The following is a 19,175-nucleotide window of genomic DNA, read 5'->3' as shown; positions in this document are numbered from 1 at the left end:
TTTTTTTTCGGTTAAAAATTTCCGGACAGAGAGTGAAGTGTGACACGGTGCATTGTCATAGTGAAGGAGATATCCATTTCACCATTTTCCACGTCTTTAACAACGAGTTTCATCTCTCACCCATTAAAAAAAAAAACATTTTGCTAGTACTGTAGTAACAGAGACACTTCAGAGAACGAATTCTGATAACACCATCCCCTCATTGTCAAAAATATAATCAGCATAACTTTGTATATGATTTTGGACAAATATTCACTTAGAGAAACTTTTGTGTCACCTTTTTACGCTTTCTTATTCCACTAGTGTTTTTCCTTCTGCTTCGAAATTTGCTCATATCCAGCCAGTTGCTAAAAAGGGTGACAAATCCCTCCAATCCAATTATCATCCCATTGTTTACCTCTACTCTTCCCAAAATAATGGAAAAATTCATTAATCCAACTCATAAACTATATCGATACTTTCCATCCGATCAGTAATCGCCAGTGTAGATTCCGTCAGTGTCGATCTACTGGTAATATTCTGGCTTATGTTACCTATTTATCGAATATTCAATGGAAAAAGTTCGGTGAAACTTTTTCACCAAACTTCCATCTTATGGATCGGCGACTGGCAATTGGGTATCCAGTTTTCTCTCTGACCGACCGCTGCGGATAATGGCATACGGCCCCCTGCCTTCCAGCTTCTCCACTGATATTCGTGTTCTCCAAGGGTCAGTTCTTTCTCCCAATCTTTTCCTCTCGTATATTAATAAGGATTTCCATTCAATAGACCTTCTTCCACTGAATGAAAATGTTATCCACAGTTTTGCTGATGATAGCACGTCGCATTCCACTTTCCAGCTTGAGAAACCTTGCCCTGCACTTCAACTTTTCGAATATCCACTATCAATTCCTTAATGGAATTGATAGTGGGGCAAAGATAACTTATTTAATTTCGATCCTTTTGAAACTCAGTCCTGTCTTATATCCGGAAAAAAAGGATTTTCCTGTTCCTATGCTTATCTTCGAACGCTCAGATTTCTAGACAAGATCACATATCTCTATGGAGATTAACCTGACTTCTAATCTCCTTAGCATAAGCACACCATAAATATTGCTTCCTCTGTATCTATAAACTGGAGTTTCTCTTTCGGTTACTTTTCTTCTAAACAACTTCTCGCTCTGTAAAAATCTCAAATCCGATCTACCATGAAATATTGTTTACACATCTGGGGCGGTGCCCCCAAAACCTCTCCCAGGCTTCTAAATTCTATTCAAAAGAGGACAAGTAGGTTCATTAATGAACCATCTCTAACAAAGTCTCGCCAATCTCTATCTCATAGATGTTCAATTTTTGTTGCATGCCTTTTCTATATATACTTCCATGGGCGCTATTCTTTTGAATTGAACGCTTCAATTTCTGTAATTCCACTACTCTCCCCCCAAACCAGTCCAAACACATGCCGCATCCAGTTAGCATCCATTTCGTCTCCAACTTCGAACTCACAGATCTTTATTCTTCTTAATTTATTCCTCCAACTTCTGGTTTCTGGAACAAACTTCCTCCACACGTATTTCCTGAAAACTAAAGTCTACAGACATTCAAGACTAATGGCGTGAACAAATATCTTCTGCTTTCTCAACCTACAACCCACGCACGGTACTAAGTACTATAAGTTCTAATACCTTTCATATTTTGTGGTTTCATAAAAACTCCTTTTTCATTATTTATTATTATTATTATTATTTTGCAATGTTCAGCGCGGATTGCCTAATTCAGAAGGATTCCGCTTTGTGACTTCGCTTTAAAAGTCCCGTGTTCTGGACCCATGCAAAAAAAAAAAAAAAAAAAAAAAGAAAAAAAAGAAGAAGAAATGGCCGGCTTGAATAATGTCGAAGAGGCTGATTTTGCAAATTCCGGTACTCAAATCGCATGGTGAAGATTTGACTGCAGAAGAACTCGCTGAACTTGAAGACTAAATAATGCAAGTGAGGGTGAAGAAACGCCGCAGCCTACAAAATTAGTAACAGCCAAGGATGTTTCAGAAGCTCTTACCTATTTAGAAACTGCAGTAGCCATCTTTATTCTACAAATTTTCCTTTCTTCTATGGTTAGACCTGATAGAGATGGCTCTACATTAAATGAACCAAGAATGCATAGGGCTTCAAAGTTTTTCTTATTATTATGCTGCTTATTTATCTGGGCATTATTATTGCAAATTAGGCAAGTCTACTTCTTTCTCTATATCGTATTACGCTCTAAAACTGTATTGTATTTAAAATATGTTATTTATTATTCAAGGAACGTATCTACCGTTTTCATATAAGGGTTTATGGAAACTCGTACTTCACTTAACGATATTTCGCTTACTGACTGATTTTCTAGGAACTTCGAACTAGCTGTCGTTAAATGAGTTACATCTGTGCTTCAACCGCATCCATGTGATGTCGGCGTCGTGCCAAGCATTCAGAATTCGTGGTATCAAGAACATTACATGCTGAAAAAAGCCTTTTAATCCCGTGTCTACAATGCTTCCGGTGAAGTGCACCCTTATTATATCTCTGAAGAAATTTTCAGCTTATGCCTTCATAATTTCTCTCCTCAAACACTGACAATAAGATCTTTCTTCTAGCTTGTAAAATCACCCGTATCTTCTGCATTGAACCCTATCTTCAAAGAATCAATTATTTGAGAACAAATTATAATACGAATATTTAAGAACATAATATCATATTGTTTGAGACAAAATATTCCATGCAAAAGGACTTTCTGGTCTCCCTGTACATAAAGTTCCTTATGTTATTTAAATGAACTTTTACGGAAAAAAATAACTAGTAACTACTGAAGCTAAGAAGAAATACTTGAGTGCATAGATTTTTCCTAAATTTATTATTCAGCAAAGCTTCAGCGAAGTCAAAGAACAGCAAAATCATAAACAAGTTTTGAACACCTTTTATTTCAAAAATTCGAATTCTGAGTAAAGAGAAACAAACTCCTTAAATTGCTAGCAGTCGATTCTCTCCTCCGCTACAAGGGACCTCTAGTTACTTTAATCAAATTATTATATCTAATATATACATATACTCATGCATAATATCCGGACTCCTCCATTAACAATCGGTCACTTGCAAATCTACAAATAACCTTTATTTAAACTGGGTTGGCCAGTCCAACTTTTCCATGCTCATGTCCTTAAACCAGTCCATTACAATGCCAGCAATATGACATGGAATATCGTCCTGCTGATATCGGCATGGGCTTTCTCCGACATGCTGCCACAACGCTGGTAATGCATTATTATCCAAGACATCTGCGCAGACCACAGCATTCATGGTTTTGTTCAAAACAACCAACGGTCCCAGGCTGACCCATGAAACACAACCCCAGATCATCACGCTGACTCCGTCAAACTTCATTATACGGGCGATACAGTCCCGCAGGTAACTCGGGTATCTGCTGCAACTAGGCACGATTGTCTGGTAATACCACTGGTAGACCATGTATCGTGACTCATCACTCCAAGGCACATCTTGGTCTACGGTCCAAGGACGATAGGCTCTTACAACAAGCTAGAGCGCGTCTGGCAAAACTGGAATATTTTCAATTTTTTTTTTGTACTTAGGTATAGAAACAGTTCCTATCACTTTTGCTGTAATGCACCACCTCTTTTACGAAATTTCAGAATCACTGTTAAAACTGGCCTTGTTCTAGGAGATGATTTTATCAATAAATCTCAACTGCATCAATCTGAACAGAATTACTCATTAATTAAATCAGGCAACTGCCTTTAGAGGATCTTTTGGGATCCCATCGTTGTTAGCAAGGATTTCTCAATGAAATTAAATCAACGCTATTCGGGGCCCTTGCAAATTGATAAATCTAACCTTGGTAGCCATTGATACTTTTAAGGGGGTTTCGTTTATCTCAACTTTTTCCTTATAACTCAATGCTTAAACCATCGTACTGAAAACGATACTGAAAATCTTGACATATCTGTTATTATTCAAATATCACGTTGTTCAAAATAAAATTTCTCGAGTGTCGCGTACCGTTCTTTTAATACTACGCTTTCAAGAAGTGAATGAAAGAGAGATTGAAAATTTCCTCCCCTTTTCGCCCTTCCCTCAAGGAAAGCAAAATGAGGAAACGCTTTATCACAAGTACAGTGACAAAGCAAAGCTAATATTGTATGTATTTATCTCCCACTACTGCCGTGCCATTGAAGGTCACTACTTATCTGTTATCTTCACTCATGTAATCTGTTACGTTTGATTCCAAGCTGGAGACAAATCCTATCTTCTGTCCGGTCCCTTTGTTTACAACTCTTTCTCGTACATTCCATTATGGTATTAGGGTTTCTAAAGTTTATTACTTTATCCATTACTCTTCATTTTGTACCTGAGTTTAACGATCCTGTTTTGTATACTTAGAAAGATAACTTTCTAATTAAATTCTAGCTGTTTATTGCCACAACCTCTTACATATTGTCGTTATAATAGGGTTCATTAATTTATGTAGCTTATGCGCAGACCTTTGCTGTATCAGGCAAAAACAGTTGACACGGTACCATATATCTTTATAACATTAACAGTCAAAATGAGAAACATTCAAATATGATTCATACTTCGCAGGCCAGATGGCGCCACATGTGAACAACACGATTAGCCCGAAATTTCACAGATTCCTTAATCTAATAAACAGAGTTGAAACCTTTGATGCATGAAAGCAGTCATCCCATATAAGTTCAACAATAATTCTAACCCGAGCAAAAAAAACGAAGTGGATTTTCTATAGTACCTCCAAAGAATTCATTAATTTAAAAGATCCACATACCTCTGCTCATTAAAAATCAGATCATGCGCTGTTCTTATTATCTGCGTTCTTTATTCTTTAATTGCATCAACCGTGGAATTAAGAACATCAGAAAATTATGCTAATAAAATCTAACTTCTGCAAAGATCAATCACGCCTAGCTGCGCACTTTAAATGTGTGATTAATGCAAACAACTTTATCAAAGTTCCTTTCTTTATTTTTTTTTATTTTTTTTGCATTACTAATTACTTGGTCAATGTGTCCAATGGATCTTTTTTGGACAGCATCGCAAATTAGTTGCTTCCCCGAATCCAACCAATTCTATCATCTTTGGAAGCACGTCTGAAATTATTTTATAGTAATACTACAAAAAATATCTCCTCAAGATTTGCTGGATCGCCAATAGATATCTTTCCTTTGCACTTTAATTTCATCTTTGAAAAAGAGAAGTCTGAGTTTTTCATAAAGCATCTTCTCCAAAGACTGTTCGTCTCACACGAGGGTTTCTTTTTTTTTCCCTCTTGGAAACTTGAACTTTTTGTCCATCAAACAGCTAACTGATCGAAGGATACAGACACTTTGAGACACAATATACTGGTGCCTCATAGTCTTAGCTGCTTTGGCACTTAATACCATCTAACTTAATCTTGAGTTACTTCGGGTTTTTCATCCCTCACAACAAAGCAGACTGCGGAGTCAAAGCAGACTGAGTTCTGTGGTAGGGAAATTTGTGGAGTTAACAATTAAAGGTGTGCAGGGTTATCGGGAGAGAAATGGAATTATAAGGAAATCGGTTCTATAAGCTGCCAACACAGTATGATAATTCTGAAATGTTAACCATTAAACGTTAGCCAAAAATTCAGTCGAAAATATTCTTGTGTTTCTGAAAAATAGCGGCTGTGTCGTTCGTCTCCATATTGGTAGATCGATATTTGAATATAATTAGGAATTCACCTTACGGAATCTGCGATACAATCCTGACTTTATCTTACGCTCTGATTTTCACATTCGGAAAACACAGAGACGCACTTCGGGACGTTGTTTCAAGGATGAAACAGAAGTTCAAAATAGACGCGCATAACTGTCTATACTCTTCACCAAAAATTTAGATGCATAAGTGTCTATAGTCTTCACCAAACATTTTCTTCACTGATGGCATCGAAAAGCTTATCAGTCTCTTTGAATAAGTTTTCTTTTACTTTAAGAAAACTTTTAATGAATTATCTCTTGAATAGTTGTCTTGGCTGTATTATGACTGTTCGGTGCAGTCATAATACAGCCAATTAATATCTGTTTTTGTTTTATGCCAAAGCAGATAGGAGTATGAGCCATCAGTGCATTCTGTTTGTAAACTGTGAGTATTCTGCAGTTTATTTGCCTGCTGTTTTGGATTAAAAACCAGAATTCTCGGAGAGAAAACGTGCTGACCTGGCCCGGGGCTGAATAACTCGGCTACAAGTTTAAATTCGATGAAAATTCCCCTCCTCCTCCTATCTGAACAGACTCCAATCCAGGATTTTCAGAGAGACACACTGCAGCCATGACGGGATACGCCTGGACCAAAACAGTTTCCAGATAAACTGTAGCATCCAAATGTTTCTCCACTAGTATCCAGAAGACCCAATGTGCATCAAGAACTCATTATCCACAAACACTATTACACTAACGTTTTTGCATTTTGCATTTTGCATTTTTGCAACAAGTCTGCATTTTTGAGACCTGGCAGGATGGGCCGATGGACTCATGCTGTTTTCATCGATATGATGAAAACAGCCCACGTTGTTTCACGGTGGTGGGAGAACAAGATCTTGTTCTCCACCACCGTGAAACAGCAGAAACGGATTCGTCAGACCAGGCAACGTTTTTACAATCCTCAACTGTCCACTGTTGGTGTTCTTGAGCCCAGTGTAACTCTATCAATCTGAAATGCTTCTTTAGTCATAATTACTGTACTGGGTTGTCTAACTGCAGCCTTTCTCTTACCTTGTACAAGTCGTGTCAATCTCCATTAGCTACTTGCGACAGCGGGCTGTTGCCGTTTTCTGGAAGTTATTGGGTTATTGAAGTAATCTCGATCCCCCCCCCCCCCAAGACACAGCGGTACGTGAAAACCTCAGCAGGGTTACAGTTTACGAGTTTTGATGAATTACACACATAGCAACCATACTTATCTGCTCAGTTGCTTATATCGCATGGTATGAGTATGGGATGCTGTTTACTGAAGTATTGCTCCATTTCATTAAAAAGGTAGGTGTACCTAATAAATTCAGTTACTTAGTCTCGTTGGGCTGCTTTTAAAAAATATACATTGACGTTAGTTGGAGTTAAAAATCATGCTTTTCCTCCAATATAATTAATAAATGTCGGTCTCAAATAAATCAAATAGTTTTGGTTGAAGTCTGATATAATGATAGCTTTAGTACTATCCATCGAATTACTGCTAAGAAAGTTCATTACCCTTCCGGTGCTATTTGAATACTCCCTACAACTGATAGGAAACGACCTAGATTTGCTTACTGCGAAGGAGAAACGAACACCGATCGAGTCTAGTTCGGTTTGTTTAATCTGATGAGATAATCGGGGGTTCTAAACTCAAAGGTTATATTATGTAGTAATCACACGGCGTACAGTACAGTTTCGAATACACTGGTGGGCGTATTGTCTGCCTTCCATTACGTCGTTGTGAATGATGTTCACAGTATTAGACCACGAGAATTGCCAGATAATAGTGGCCACCTGCGGAACATACGCGATACAATCTTCTGCACTGACACTACAGTCCATAGCGAAACAGATCATCAATTTCTCTATGCCTTTTGACTTTCCCATGACTATAATCTTGGGTAAATATGACCTACATTTTTTCTCTCGCGAAAATGTTATTCCTTATATATGGAGGTATGAATACTTCAAAAACTGCTTACCAGAATAGCCAAAACCGGAATGAAATAACATCAACAGAAGCAAGTTAAGAAAATTATTGAAAAATCAATTGCTTAGAAACAAGACCACTCAATTTTTGAAAGGTTACATCTACACAAGCTGGATATAAAAGTACGAACTTTCATTCAGAAGATGGTGGAAATCCGTGTCATGTTCTCCAACCATTTTTTCACAGTCCGTTCCAATAAAGCATTCCCCATATCGTGATATCATTTACAGATGCTTGGGTTGGCTTAACAAGGCAAGCAGGGTCCATCGCTTCATGAGGTTCTCGCCACACTCATTGCCTACCATCAGTGCAAAACAGTGTATCGTGATCCGTCTGACCACATGACTTCCTTCTATTGTTCTGCTATTTAACTACAACGTTCTCTGCACCACTACAAGCGGATTTTTCTGTTTTTATCTTTCTTCGATTCCCTGCGAATGGTACGGTTGAAATAGAGCAGTTATAGGTTTGGTTGAATTCAGATGTTAATTGCTGCACACTGGATATCCTGAACAGTAGATGTCCCGTACATTTCTCTTTAGAAAACGACGGCTTCGCCCTTGAAGTATTGCTTTTCTGTCACATTTACGCCTCAGAGATGTGAAATAATCACTTTCTTTTCATCCAATAAAAACTTTTTAAGATGGATGAAAAAACTTTCAAGATGGATGATGTTTTGAGAAACTAGTTATGACTTTCTTTTCTTAAATCGTAGCTCCTGCTAAAAGTGTAATCTCCCACCCCCGTGTGACCTTTTTAAAAGTCTGACAGATCATGCATTTTTTCTTTAGCTTCAGATTATTGCAGTCAAACAGTCTCTGCAGTTTTTATACTCAACGAGGCAACACGTCATCACCTGACGTCATCATTTTCTTTGTATCTATTTGGATTTATTCGCAACTATTTGCATTTCTTCTGTTTGTGACTGTTTTAATACAAAGGTTCGCATTTGTTGGGCCAGTGTGTGTATTACAAGTTCAGCTATACTATGGAAGACAAAAAACTGTCATGTAGGGTCACCAAGAATTACCTCATCTACTCGTCTGTATTTATTTCTATAAATTGTCTGTTCTCGGTTTGTCGTCTTCGGGGATAGCCCAGTGGTTATAATCATCGTCCTACCTCACACCGGGTGGAAAAGGCTTAGGTTCCAATTCGGTCAATGATGTGAAGAGCTTTTATGGAATATTTTCACTCCATAGCTGAGTTAGTTGGTCTCAGGCGAGGACAGTAAGTTTTTAATACCCCAGAAACTCGAATTTTTCGTCCAGCAAAATAGGCAAAAAGAACATGTGCTATTTTAAAAACATATACTGACATATACAAATACATAGATGAGGTAATTCTCGGGTGGTTCTAAAATAACAATTTTTTGGTCTGTTTTGCTGGATTAAAAACTCGAGTTTCAAGGGAGGGGAACCTTGCTATCTTTGCCAGACTCCGACTATCTCAGCCAAGGAGAGAAAGGCCCAAGTTCTTCACGTCATTGACAGTATTCGAACCGGGATTTTTCCACCCGGTGTGGGTAGGAACAGTGATTATATCCATTGTGCTACCTAGCGGTCAGTGAAATCAACCTATAATCAGATAAGCAAAGAATGTATGTTTTGCTCTATATAAATCCTGCACTTCGCTCAAGACCAGCCATAAATGAATCATGAGAGACCGAAGCAGAGATACCACTAAGCCACGAAGGTTCTGATGGTTGTTATCCTAAAAGTATGTGACGTTCATGTGAAGTGAAATGTTTCAAAAGTCTTTAAAAAGGGAAAAAAATGTCTATATGGTCGATTTGCCTGTTTTTCTGGACGAAAAACCCGAGTTTCCAGGGAGGGAGGGAGGGAAAGAAACCCTACTATCTATGCCTGAGACCGACTAACTCAGCCAGGTAGCGAAAAAGAGCCTATAAAAGTTCCTTGCGTTATTGATGGGATTCGAACCAGGGACTTTTCCACCTGGTGTGGGAAATACGGTGACGATACCACTGTGCCTCTTTTAAGGGACAGAGAGAGAGAGAGAGGATGGGAGTATGAAGTTGAGAAAGGGAAATAAAAACTTATCTAGTCAATAGAAGATTACGCCATGATCGTAATTACTCTTTGCTGAATCTGTTTTGTTGTTATTATATTTCAAATTATCTTTCCACTAACTTGTTCCTTGCTATAAAATTACAGATGCTTGAAAATATGGACAGTTGAATAGTCTCTAAAGAGACACCGAATACAATGGGATCTCGATGTTAAAGGACAAACCTGTTATCAGACACGTCAGTTTTAAATTATTTTTGACTAGAAGAATGGATAACACGCTAAGATATTATTACAGAAGAAGACTTCTGAATTCAACAACAAAAACAAACAAAATCTGATTTCCAAATGAGTAATTTGGTATTCAAAACGTGCCTTATATTTTTATTTACTTAATTCATGGCAAAAAAACTTATCAAGCTTCAAAATTAGGCAGCATTGCTGTGAAAATTAGCATGTCATTTGTGTAAGGATTCGTTATTTCATTAAGATGGTAACACTCAGTTTCAGTGGATTCACAAACACACACACACACACACACAATTATAATAAATAATTTTATTAGCTCTCTGCTACTGCAGTGTATATTAGCTCTACTAATATACACTGCACGGCCAGTTTAATGAACACACCAATATAATAGCTTTAGCCCTCAGAACTCTACGAAGTGCCGAAAGTGTTCCACAGGGATGCCGACCCATGCATATCCGATCACATCCCGTATTTGCTTCAGATTGGGCAGAGGCGGATCCCTGTCGCGAACAGGTAGTTCCTCCTCATTGTACACATGATAAAATGGAATTGAGATCCGTTCACTGGGCACATAAAATAAATAGAGTTAGATACTCTTCACGCTCTTGGATACACTCTCGAATGATTGGGCGTGAAATGGGGCATTGTTCTCCTGGAAGTATCTGTTACTAGACGAATAAACGAAAAGCTCTTGATGTAATATTTACTTTTCAACTTATTTTAACGTGTTTTAATAAACATATGTTTCCAGTGTTTCTCAGCAAAAACTGAACTTCCTTGTAATGAATAAACTGTGTGCGAAGGGATGCCTGGTTGGTTACGATGTGGCATTCATATGTTGATTCGCCGATATTAGGAGAACCTAACTTGTGCCACGACGTGTCACTGGGTCCATTGATTTATGCCGCTATCGCCAGAGTCTCACCATCACGAAACAAATTGAATTCGTCGAATCAGGCGATTAACTTTTTATAACCAGACAAATGCCTAGAGTCGATGTTCCTATATCCATTGCAACTGTAGCTGCTTGTTTTCAGCTGACAAGAGTGGAATCCTGAAAGGTTATGTGCTATTATATCCCAACCGTCACATTTTCCGAAGCATTGGGCGTTCTGATATACACTTTTTCAAAACGTTGTATTGGGTTGAATCGAGCACCATATATCTTCTTTTGTTAACTTTCCCCTTGTTTTATCTTCCACAGTTGAGGAAGATTAAAATAGATACTGTCAAAACCTGTGCTCCTGAGGTTATACCTTTTTTGTGCCGCCTTTTTAGATTATTTTTGCGTATAAATTTGCTTACATCAAGACAGTTCTTAAAAGGGTGGCAAATCTCCTTTCCAATTATCAGCCCACTGTACTCACCTCTACTATTTCCAAAGTAATGGAGAAATATATTAACCAATAACTCTTACACTGTCTTGAAACCTACGATCTGATCAGTGATTGCTGATGTGGATTCTCTTAGTGCGGATCCACTGCTGATATAGACTATATACTATATTATATAGTTCTGGATTAACTTTGGTCACACTCAAGGGAAAATTCTGGTGAAACTCAAAGCAGTTGCTCTTTACACTTCTAAATCCTTTGATTGTATTTAGTATAATCTATTAAACAAGCTCCCATCTTATGGTTGTTGTTGTTGTTTTTGTTGTCGGGTTTTGAGTATGCACTCATATTACGTTGTAAATTGTGTACGTTCTGTGGTCGATTTATCTGTTCACTGGATAGAAAGTTTTCTTTCTAACCGCTACCTATGAGTAATGATAAATGTTTCTTTGTTTTCTAATTTCTCAGTTAATGCTAGTCTCCCCCCCAAAATACGGTCCTTTCTCCTACTCTTTCTCTTTTATATGTTAATAACCTCTTTCCATCGATTGGTAATCCTGTTCATAGTTGTGTTGATGATGGCACCCTACATACATCCCACCTTCCAGTCTGAGAAACTTTGCCTGCACAAACAGCTTTAACTTCTCGAATATCCACCACCAATTCCTTAAATGCCAATCTCTGTAATTCTCCAATACGGCGCAAAAGGCTTACCCAGCTTCAATCCTAAAACGTAGTCTTCTCTGTTTCTCCCAAAAAAGAGCCTACTGCTCCTATAGTCATCTTCAATGACGCTCAGATTTCTAGACACGGTCACATATCTTTATTGGAATCACCTGAATTTTAACCTCTCTTGGCATAAGCGCGTCATAAATATTGCTTCTTCTGCATCTAAAAAACTGGATTTTCTTTTCTCTGTCGATTACTTTTCTTCTTAAAATTACTCACTTTGTATAAATCCCAAATCCACCCTACCATGGCATATTGTTCTCTCATGTGGAGTGATACCTCCAAAACCTTTCTCAAGCCTCTTTACCGCATTCATAAGAGGGCAGTCAGGTTAATTAATGAATGGAACCATTAGATTTAATATTTTCTAACGAGCTCAACAAGTCGGAAATGGTTCCTAAAATTACTCCTTCCAATCACAAGCAAAGCTTTTCTTTAAACAAACATCTTATTACTCATCAAGTCGCTTCTTGATATACTAGATATAATTTCAGAAAGGATGGATTTTTATAATTAATGATCTCTCCTTCCCATTGAATCGATTTATCTGTCTTCAATGGTGCTAATTTTCTCCCTTAGAATCATTCTTGCGTTATTTGCAGCAGGTCTAGGAACCTAAAATATACTTGTTGGTTTAACAGACTTCTTGGCGCCTCCGTAGCCAGGTGGGCAGGAGCAGGAGTGCGTAGCACACGCTTCTTGATTAGACCGGGGTTCGAGCCCGTGACCACCAAATACGGAGGATGATGCGAAAACGTCAGCGAGTGATCACCGCATATCCCCGGAGCAATATGGCCTTTGTTGCTAATGCTCCTAAGAACCAAAATAACAACAACAACAAATTTCTTATTAAATTAATAATGTCAAAATCTAAGCTTTACTCCCTTTCTTAAAACTAAATTCACTTATGACTTTCTCAAGTTTATGAAAGTGAAAGTATATATATATATATGCATTAGCACCTATTCTCTTCATCATGTCCGTCTATCCGCATGTTGTTGTTGTTGGAGTTTAGGGACATCGGCAACTAAGGCCATATTACTCCGTGTATACTGTCTGTAAATTGCATGTGTTCTATGGTCGATTTTCTGTTTGCTGGACGAAAAACCATGATACCCTCGCCTGAGACCGAGTAACTCATCCACATTGTGAAAAAGATCCATAAAAAATTCCTCCCGTCACCGACGGGATATGAACTCAGGTCTTTTCCACCCGATATGGAGAGGACAGCGATCCTACCAACTGTATTACCCACCAGGGCCGGCGATTGGGATGGTCGCTACCTGTTCCATATGCTACATCTCTTTGACTTGCTGTCTTAGGTCTGTGTACTTCCTGATCTTTTCCTCGTAGGTTTTGTGGGGGGGGGGGGTTGCTGGTGTTGAGCACCGCTATGTTGATCAGATAGGTTGCATTTTCCTTCTTTTCGAAGATGGTTATGTTTGGTCTGCTGTGCGAGATCGTCTTGTCCGTTATTATGGAGTGGTCCCAGTATGGCGACTTGTGGGTTGGGGTCTCTAGTACAGCCTGGGGTTCGCACTTGTAATACTCTATCTCTGATCAATTGGTATTCTTTTGCTAGTTTCTGATATATTATGCTGGCAACCTGGTCGTGTCTATTCGTGTTCTCCACTGGCTGATCACTGTGCATACTGCATTGATGTTCTGGAGTGTTTCTGGGGGTAGGTGGCATCATCGACTGTCCCACTGTTGCTCGGCCATCATGTTCTGGCTCCCCAAGTGACCTGTTATCTTTTTGGTTATGCAGCTGGTCAGGATCTTGTACATTGCTTGGAGACAGGTGGTCGGCCTGTATTCGCGGTATTATTAATCCTCGTGTAGAGAAACTGCGAATTGGCCTGCGTGAAACCAATTAACTCCGCTGCATCTTTTCCGTTTCCTAGAAATTCCTGCCGAATTGCTGTATTTCCCCGGAATAAAACACTTTATGTATTGCAGCTGCCCTATATTATGCTGATCCTTCTCCGTCTACATACAAGCTATGAAGAACCACTAAATGAATTACCAAATACCCACTGAAACTACAGAAACTCAAAGAAACATACTGGGTGCTAATCTTTTTGTAAAAAATTACGAAATATTGGCCACCAATATGAAGAATCATCGGTTATTAATTTTACGTATATGTCTGTACTATAATTTATAGTATAATAATACTATAAATTATTTGAATATAATTTATAATACGAATCTGTTCGTGCCATTACAGCAAATTGCGATCCTGGACCAACGGTGGCTGACGAATTTACCAAATGGAAACGCCTTAGTGAAACCACAGCCTAGATACGTTCGGTAGATTGCAGAAAATTGGGGGAGGGAGGGAGGGTACTCAAAAGAGTGGTACGTAGATCCCGTTAGTCTGAGGAACCGCTGTAAAACTGAATGGTTTACAATTGTTCCTACAGGTCTGAGAACTCGGGAGAAATCTAGTTAATTGATGAATAAAAAGAAAATGCGTGAAGGCGAATTTACATAACGTCTCGTGTGAGCTGAAGCATTCAGCCAGGAAAAAAAATCTGAAACCAATCTTTTCATTATACGCCTAGCGACCACTTCATTGTATACCTAGAGGCCTTCAGTCCTCAGAAGAACAGCATTCGTACTGACGTGGACTGAAGAGGTGCCGAAAACGTACCACAGGGACGTTGTTTCATGTCGATTCAGTTGCTTCCCATAGTTGCAAATTGGATGATTCCTGGTCTCCACCCCCAGAAAGCTTGTTTCACCTCATCCAACAGGTAATTAATGGGACTGAGATCTCGTGATTGGGAGGCCACTCGATCACTCTCATGAACAATGCAGTCACAGATGAACACACCGAAGCCATCAAGGAATGAAGCTGGTCGGAAATAATTTATATACACCCATGAGCCAAAACATTATGACCACCTACCAACTAATATGATGTTGGTCCTCCACGTGCATCCAAAACAGCTCGTACCCGGCGAGGCATGAATGCTACAAGATTTCTAAATGTGTCTTGTGGTATCTGCTACCAACACGTAACCAGCAGATCCTTTAACTACTGCAAGGTCCGTGGTCGAGACGCTGCAGATCGAAGTTGCTGTTCCAACACAAACCACAGATGCTCGATGGGATTCATGTCTGAGGAATTTGGAGGCCAGGGCAATACCTGGAAGTCTTCTTCAGGTTCCTCGAACCAGTCTCGAACAATCCGGGTGGTGCGATATGGAGCATTATCCTGCTGAAAGACGGTACCGCCAGAGGGGAAGATCGTTGCCATGAAAGGGTGTACTTGGTCAGAAATGATGTATGATGTATATGTGTTAGGTGTTAGGTATGTTGAGGGTCTGACGGCTCCTGGGATTTCTCCCATTTCCGTGTATGTTTTATGTATCGGACAAGCCAGGGATTTAAAAGTGTGTGGGGTATGTATGTACCATGTAGTATGTTGTGCCCATTTTTCGTCCGACCGTTTAGCCACCGGGCCCCTAGTGAGACCCGACGTTACCAATATCAGCCACGGGGAGGCCGGCCGGGTGTTACCAATATATGTACTCTGGCGGGTCCTGTCAATTACTTTCTTGGGATTTCAGTGGCTAGGACCAAAAAAAAAAAAAAATCGCGGTCGAAATTAGTGATATTTAACAAGTTATTATTAATGGTATCCGACGTGGGGTTGTGCGGTAAAAGTGAGTTTTAAAAGCCAAATAAGTTCTGGCAAGAATTTCGATGTTCTCTTTTAATTTTTGACTTGTAGGAAAACAAAAGTTTGGGAGGGGAGACTGTAGACTGGGGGAAGAAATTGGAAGTAAAGGGCCGATAGAGTAGATGGCCACTGAAGACAGTGAGGCACGCCCGTGCTCCCAGAGTGAGAAAATTGGGAAGGCGAAGAGAGGCGGAGAGGCTTGCCTATCCTCCCCGTTCCCAGGAGTTTGGAAAAAAAAGATTCGCTCAAGAGAGTGCGGATTTGGGTCGCCAATGTGCTGTCCCGCTCAGCAATGACGTTTGTGGTAGATGTCAGAGTGCCTTTCCGCTGCCTTTCCCATCTGAAGAACAAGAGTAACACTAATTAATGGAGCTCAGTATCAGGTGTTTTTTATACCGTGTCCTGACCCACGCACGCCATAGCTCACCTGCAGTTGCTTCGATTTGCATAACGACTCGTTGGTCATGATGTTTGGGCTCATGTGTGTGTGTGTGTGTGTGTGTGTGTGTGTGTTATTACTGGTGGCTGCCATGCATTTGCCCATCTCGATCTTGTTCATTTGTGTTGGTGCAAAACCTCTGCAGAGTGGGCCCCGAAAAAGTATTGGCGCTCGCATGTCAGCCTAATGTACTGGTTTGGGTCCACTATCACCTGTTGTTATCAGTTGCTTTACTGGTACCAAAAGACCCAATATGCACCACGAAAACACTACTCACACCATATACAGCCAATGCCAGACTGTTGTTGACACTCTGGCAGAATGGATCTATGAATTCGTGGTGCTTTCTTTTTATTCTGGTCCTTCCATCAGCGTAAAACAGCAGAAACAGGGATTCGTCAGACAATGAAACATTGTTACGGTCCTATAGTGTCCAGTATTGGTGTTCCTGAGCCCACTCTAACTGTACCTTTTTATTTATTTATTTTTTTTTTCTGATACACTCGAACCCAGTTTGGCCATCAGCACACGGTACGAGGAGCTGTGCGTAGGCTTGCCAAATTTAGTTATTGGACCACTCACGATACACTTGAGGCACTGTCGTACATATAAACCCAACTGGGTTGCAGTTCCGAAATACTCATGCTACAATACGCTTAAAGACACGTAAATCTTTCTTCATGTAATTCTCGAGCTGAATTGCACACCTACAGCATTTTTACTTATCTTCCCACGTGTTTTTTATAGAATGGCGGACATGTGATGACACTCCTGAGGGAGTTACAGCACTACACGTTCAATTTCATTAAGGGTAGTTGTATTTGGAGCATTCATATTAATCCAGCCTTCTTTGTTTATGTTTTTCACAAGACTAGTTGCAAATGCGATTTATTACTCGGTTTAAGCAAAGAGCATTGCACAATTGGTTAGTTGTTGTAGTTTAGTAATCTTAATTCGGATAATGTAGGTGTCCGTGCTTCGTGCAATTAGATTACAAGCGAAGACCGAGATTTCTTCATCCCATTTTATCCACATAAATGATAAGCGCTTATCGTATTTGTGGTTTGTGTTTAAGATATGTGAAATGTAATGAACAGCTACCCACTGGAAAAATATAGAGAGTACGAAGGCTTAGAATAAAAAAACCCTATTAAAGTTTAACTATAATAGAAATGATTTGATTGTTTGTTTATTTATTTTCAGTTTTACAGCTTCTGCGTACTTTTACTTAATGTAGTCTATTTATCTTTAACAGGGAAAAAATGGAGGAATCTAACCAACGAAGAAAGACGCCCTTATGTTGAAGAAGCAGAGCGTCTTCGAGTGCAACACATGCAAGACTATCCCAACTATAAATATCGTCCGAGGCGAAGAAAGAATTCGAAGAGAGGCATGAGAAAATCGGGCGGTTCGGCCTGCTCTCCATCTCCACCTCCGTTGCTTTCATACCCTCCTCCGCCTCCCTCTTTAGGTTCGTCCATGTATTCTTCCAGTTCAACAATGCTGGGATACTCATCTCATCGTTTGGGGCCACACTCGGCAAACAGCATGGAATTCTGTGGAATACAAACTCCAGAGTCTTCCCCACATGGAAGTCCGTGCTCTGAATTGTCAGTTCGTCGGATCGAAAATTTCCGTCTGGAATACAGAAACATCCGGGTTAGTTGTAGTAGTGGAGATGCTGCGTCTTTCTCCTCAAATGTTAGTCCGGATTCGATACGTTCATTGCCGACTCCGGAGATGTCACCGATCGACTGTGACCAAGACGGGGTCCCTTTCCAGGCAGGAGGAGGAGGAGGAGGAGGAGGAGGAACCAAGGAAAATACCACCATGGAACGTTCGAGAGGCGTAGAGAACCCTGTGAGTCAATTGGTGTCCAGATTCAGTGAGGGTTCGACTTTCTTAAAGAACATCCGTCCACCATTTCCGGTTCGAATCGCTAATGGAATGACTCCTGGAAGCTCCACATTACGTGCCCTAGTGTCTTCACTGGGAGATCCCTCGTGTAGCATGGGAGCCTCTTCTCTATTACCAGCGGACTGCTACTCTGTGCCCGGCAACAGTCTGTCTTCAGCATTAAAACCGTACCCCATTGACAAACACCCCTCTTGTACGTATCAAATGAATTTGCCCAGCCACAAGCCGCACACCTTCTACGTCAATCCGTCCTCAGAAAGCGTAATGTATCCAGGCAGCCGATATTCCGATAGTGCCTACTGTGGGGAAGATCAGCCTTTTACGGACTCGGAGTGCCTAGAATTTGACCGCAGTGAACTCGAACAGTATTTGAAAACGGACAGAAATCCACCCTCAAGTAATCAAATGTTTATCAACTCTTATTTGCCTTCCCTAGGGGGTTCGTCGACGTCGTATGACAACAGCCAAGACTATCATTCTGTCAGTACATGCCAAAGTGAGCAGAAACCATGTCGAAGTGTAGAAAGCAGCCAAGCAGATGAAGTCGGTGGAAGTTATGGACTAACAAATCCAGCAGTAGCATTGTACTCCAATAGTCACACAAATTCTCCGTCCCCAAGTGAACACTCAGGCTTTATTGCAGCACTTGAAGAAACCCGCCATATTCTGTCATAAGTGATCCCTATGCCAAAAGAACTTATGCAATATATTTTTTAAAGAAAATAAACTCTTAAGTGACGACATTATATATATATTTTTCTAAAACAAAAAATTGTTTCAAAACTATTTGCTTTATTATTATTACTATTATTATTATTATTATATAGACGCATACGGTAATCAAACTTTTAAATAAGCTGTGTATAATGTAGCGTTCTCTATTTAAGTCTGGGATAGTTCAGTTTTATCATCCACTAGTCACTTTGTTTCTTATACCACCGAAACCATGCCACAAAGACCTCAGAGGCCACAAATATTATTAAAAAAATATTTTCATGTGACTAGATTTTAGCATTCTACTGGATTTGTTTAATACAACTTGAATAAATCGTTTTCAAGATA

General features: G+C 39.7%; 1 protein-coding gene across 1 annotated transcript in view; it reads left to right on the top strand.

Moving 5' to 3' along the window:
* Positions 1 to 18,915, top strand: part of LOC150085400 (uncharacterized) — a 101,902-nt gene extending 82,987 nt beyond the window's left edge. The window contains exon 2 of the mRNA XM_090374030.1: positions 17,452 to 18,915. Coding sequence (XP_090230156.1) covers positions 17,452 to 18,788 — 1,337 coding nt within the window. The 3' untranslated portion in view covers positions 18,789 to 18,915. The remainder of the gene's footprint in view (positions 1 to 17,451) is intronic.
* Positions 18,916 to 19,175: the final 260 nt, after the last annotated feature.

This window comes from Mastigoproctus giganteus, chromosome 5 (genome assembly GCF_048544385.1).
Source record: "Mastigoproctus giganteus isolate SK-2022 chromosome 5, ASM4854438v1, whole genome shotgun sequence".
In the NCBI taxonomy this organism is placed as follows: Eukaryota; Metazoa; Arthropoda; class Arachnida; order Uropygi; family Thelyphonidae; genus Mastigoproctus; species Mastigoproctus giganteus.
Note: the sequence above shows the minus strand (reverse complement) of the source record. Positions and strands in the feature narration are given on the sequence as shown.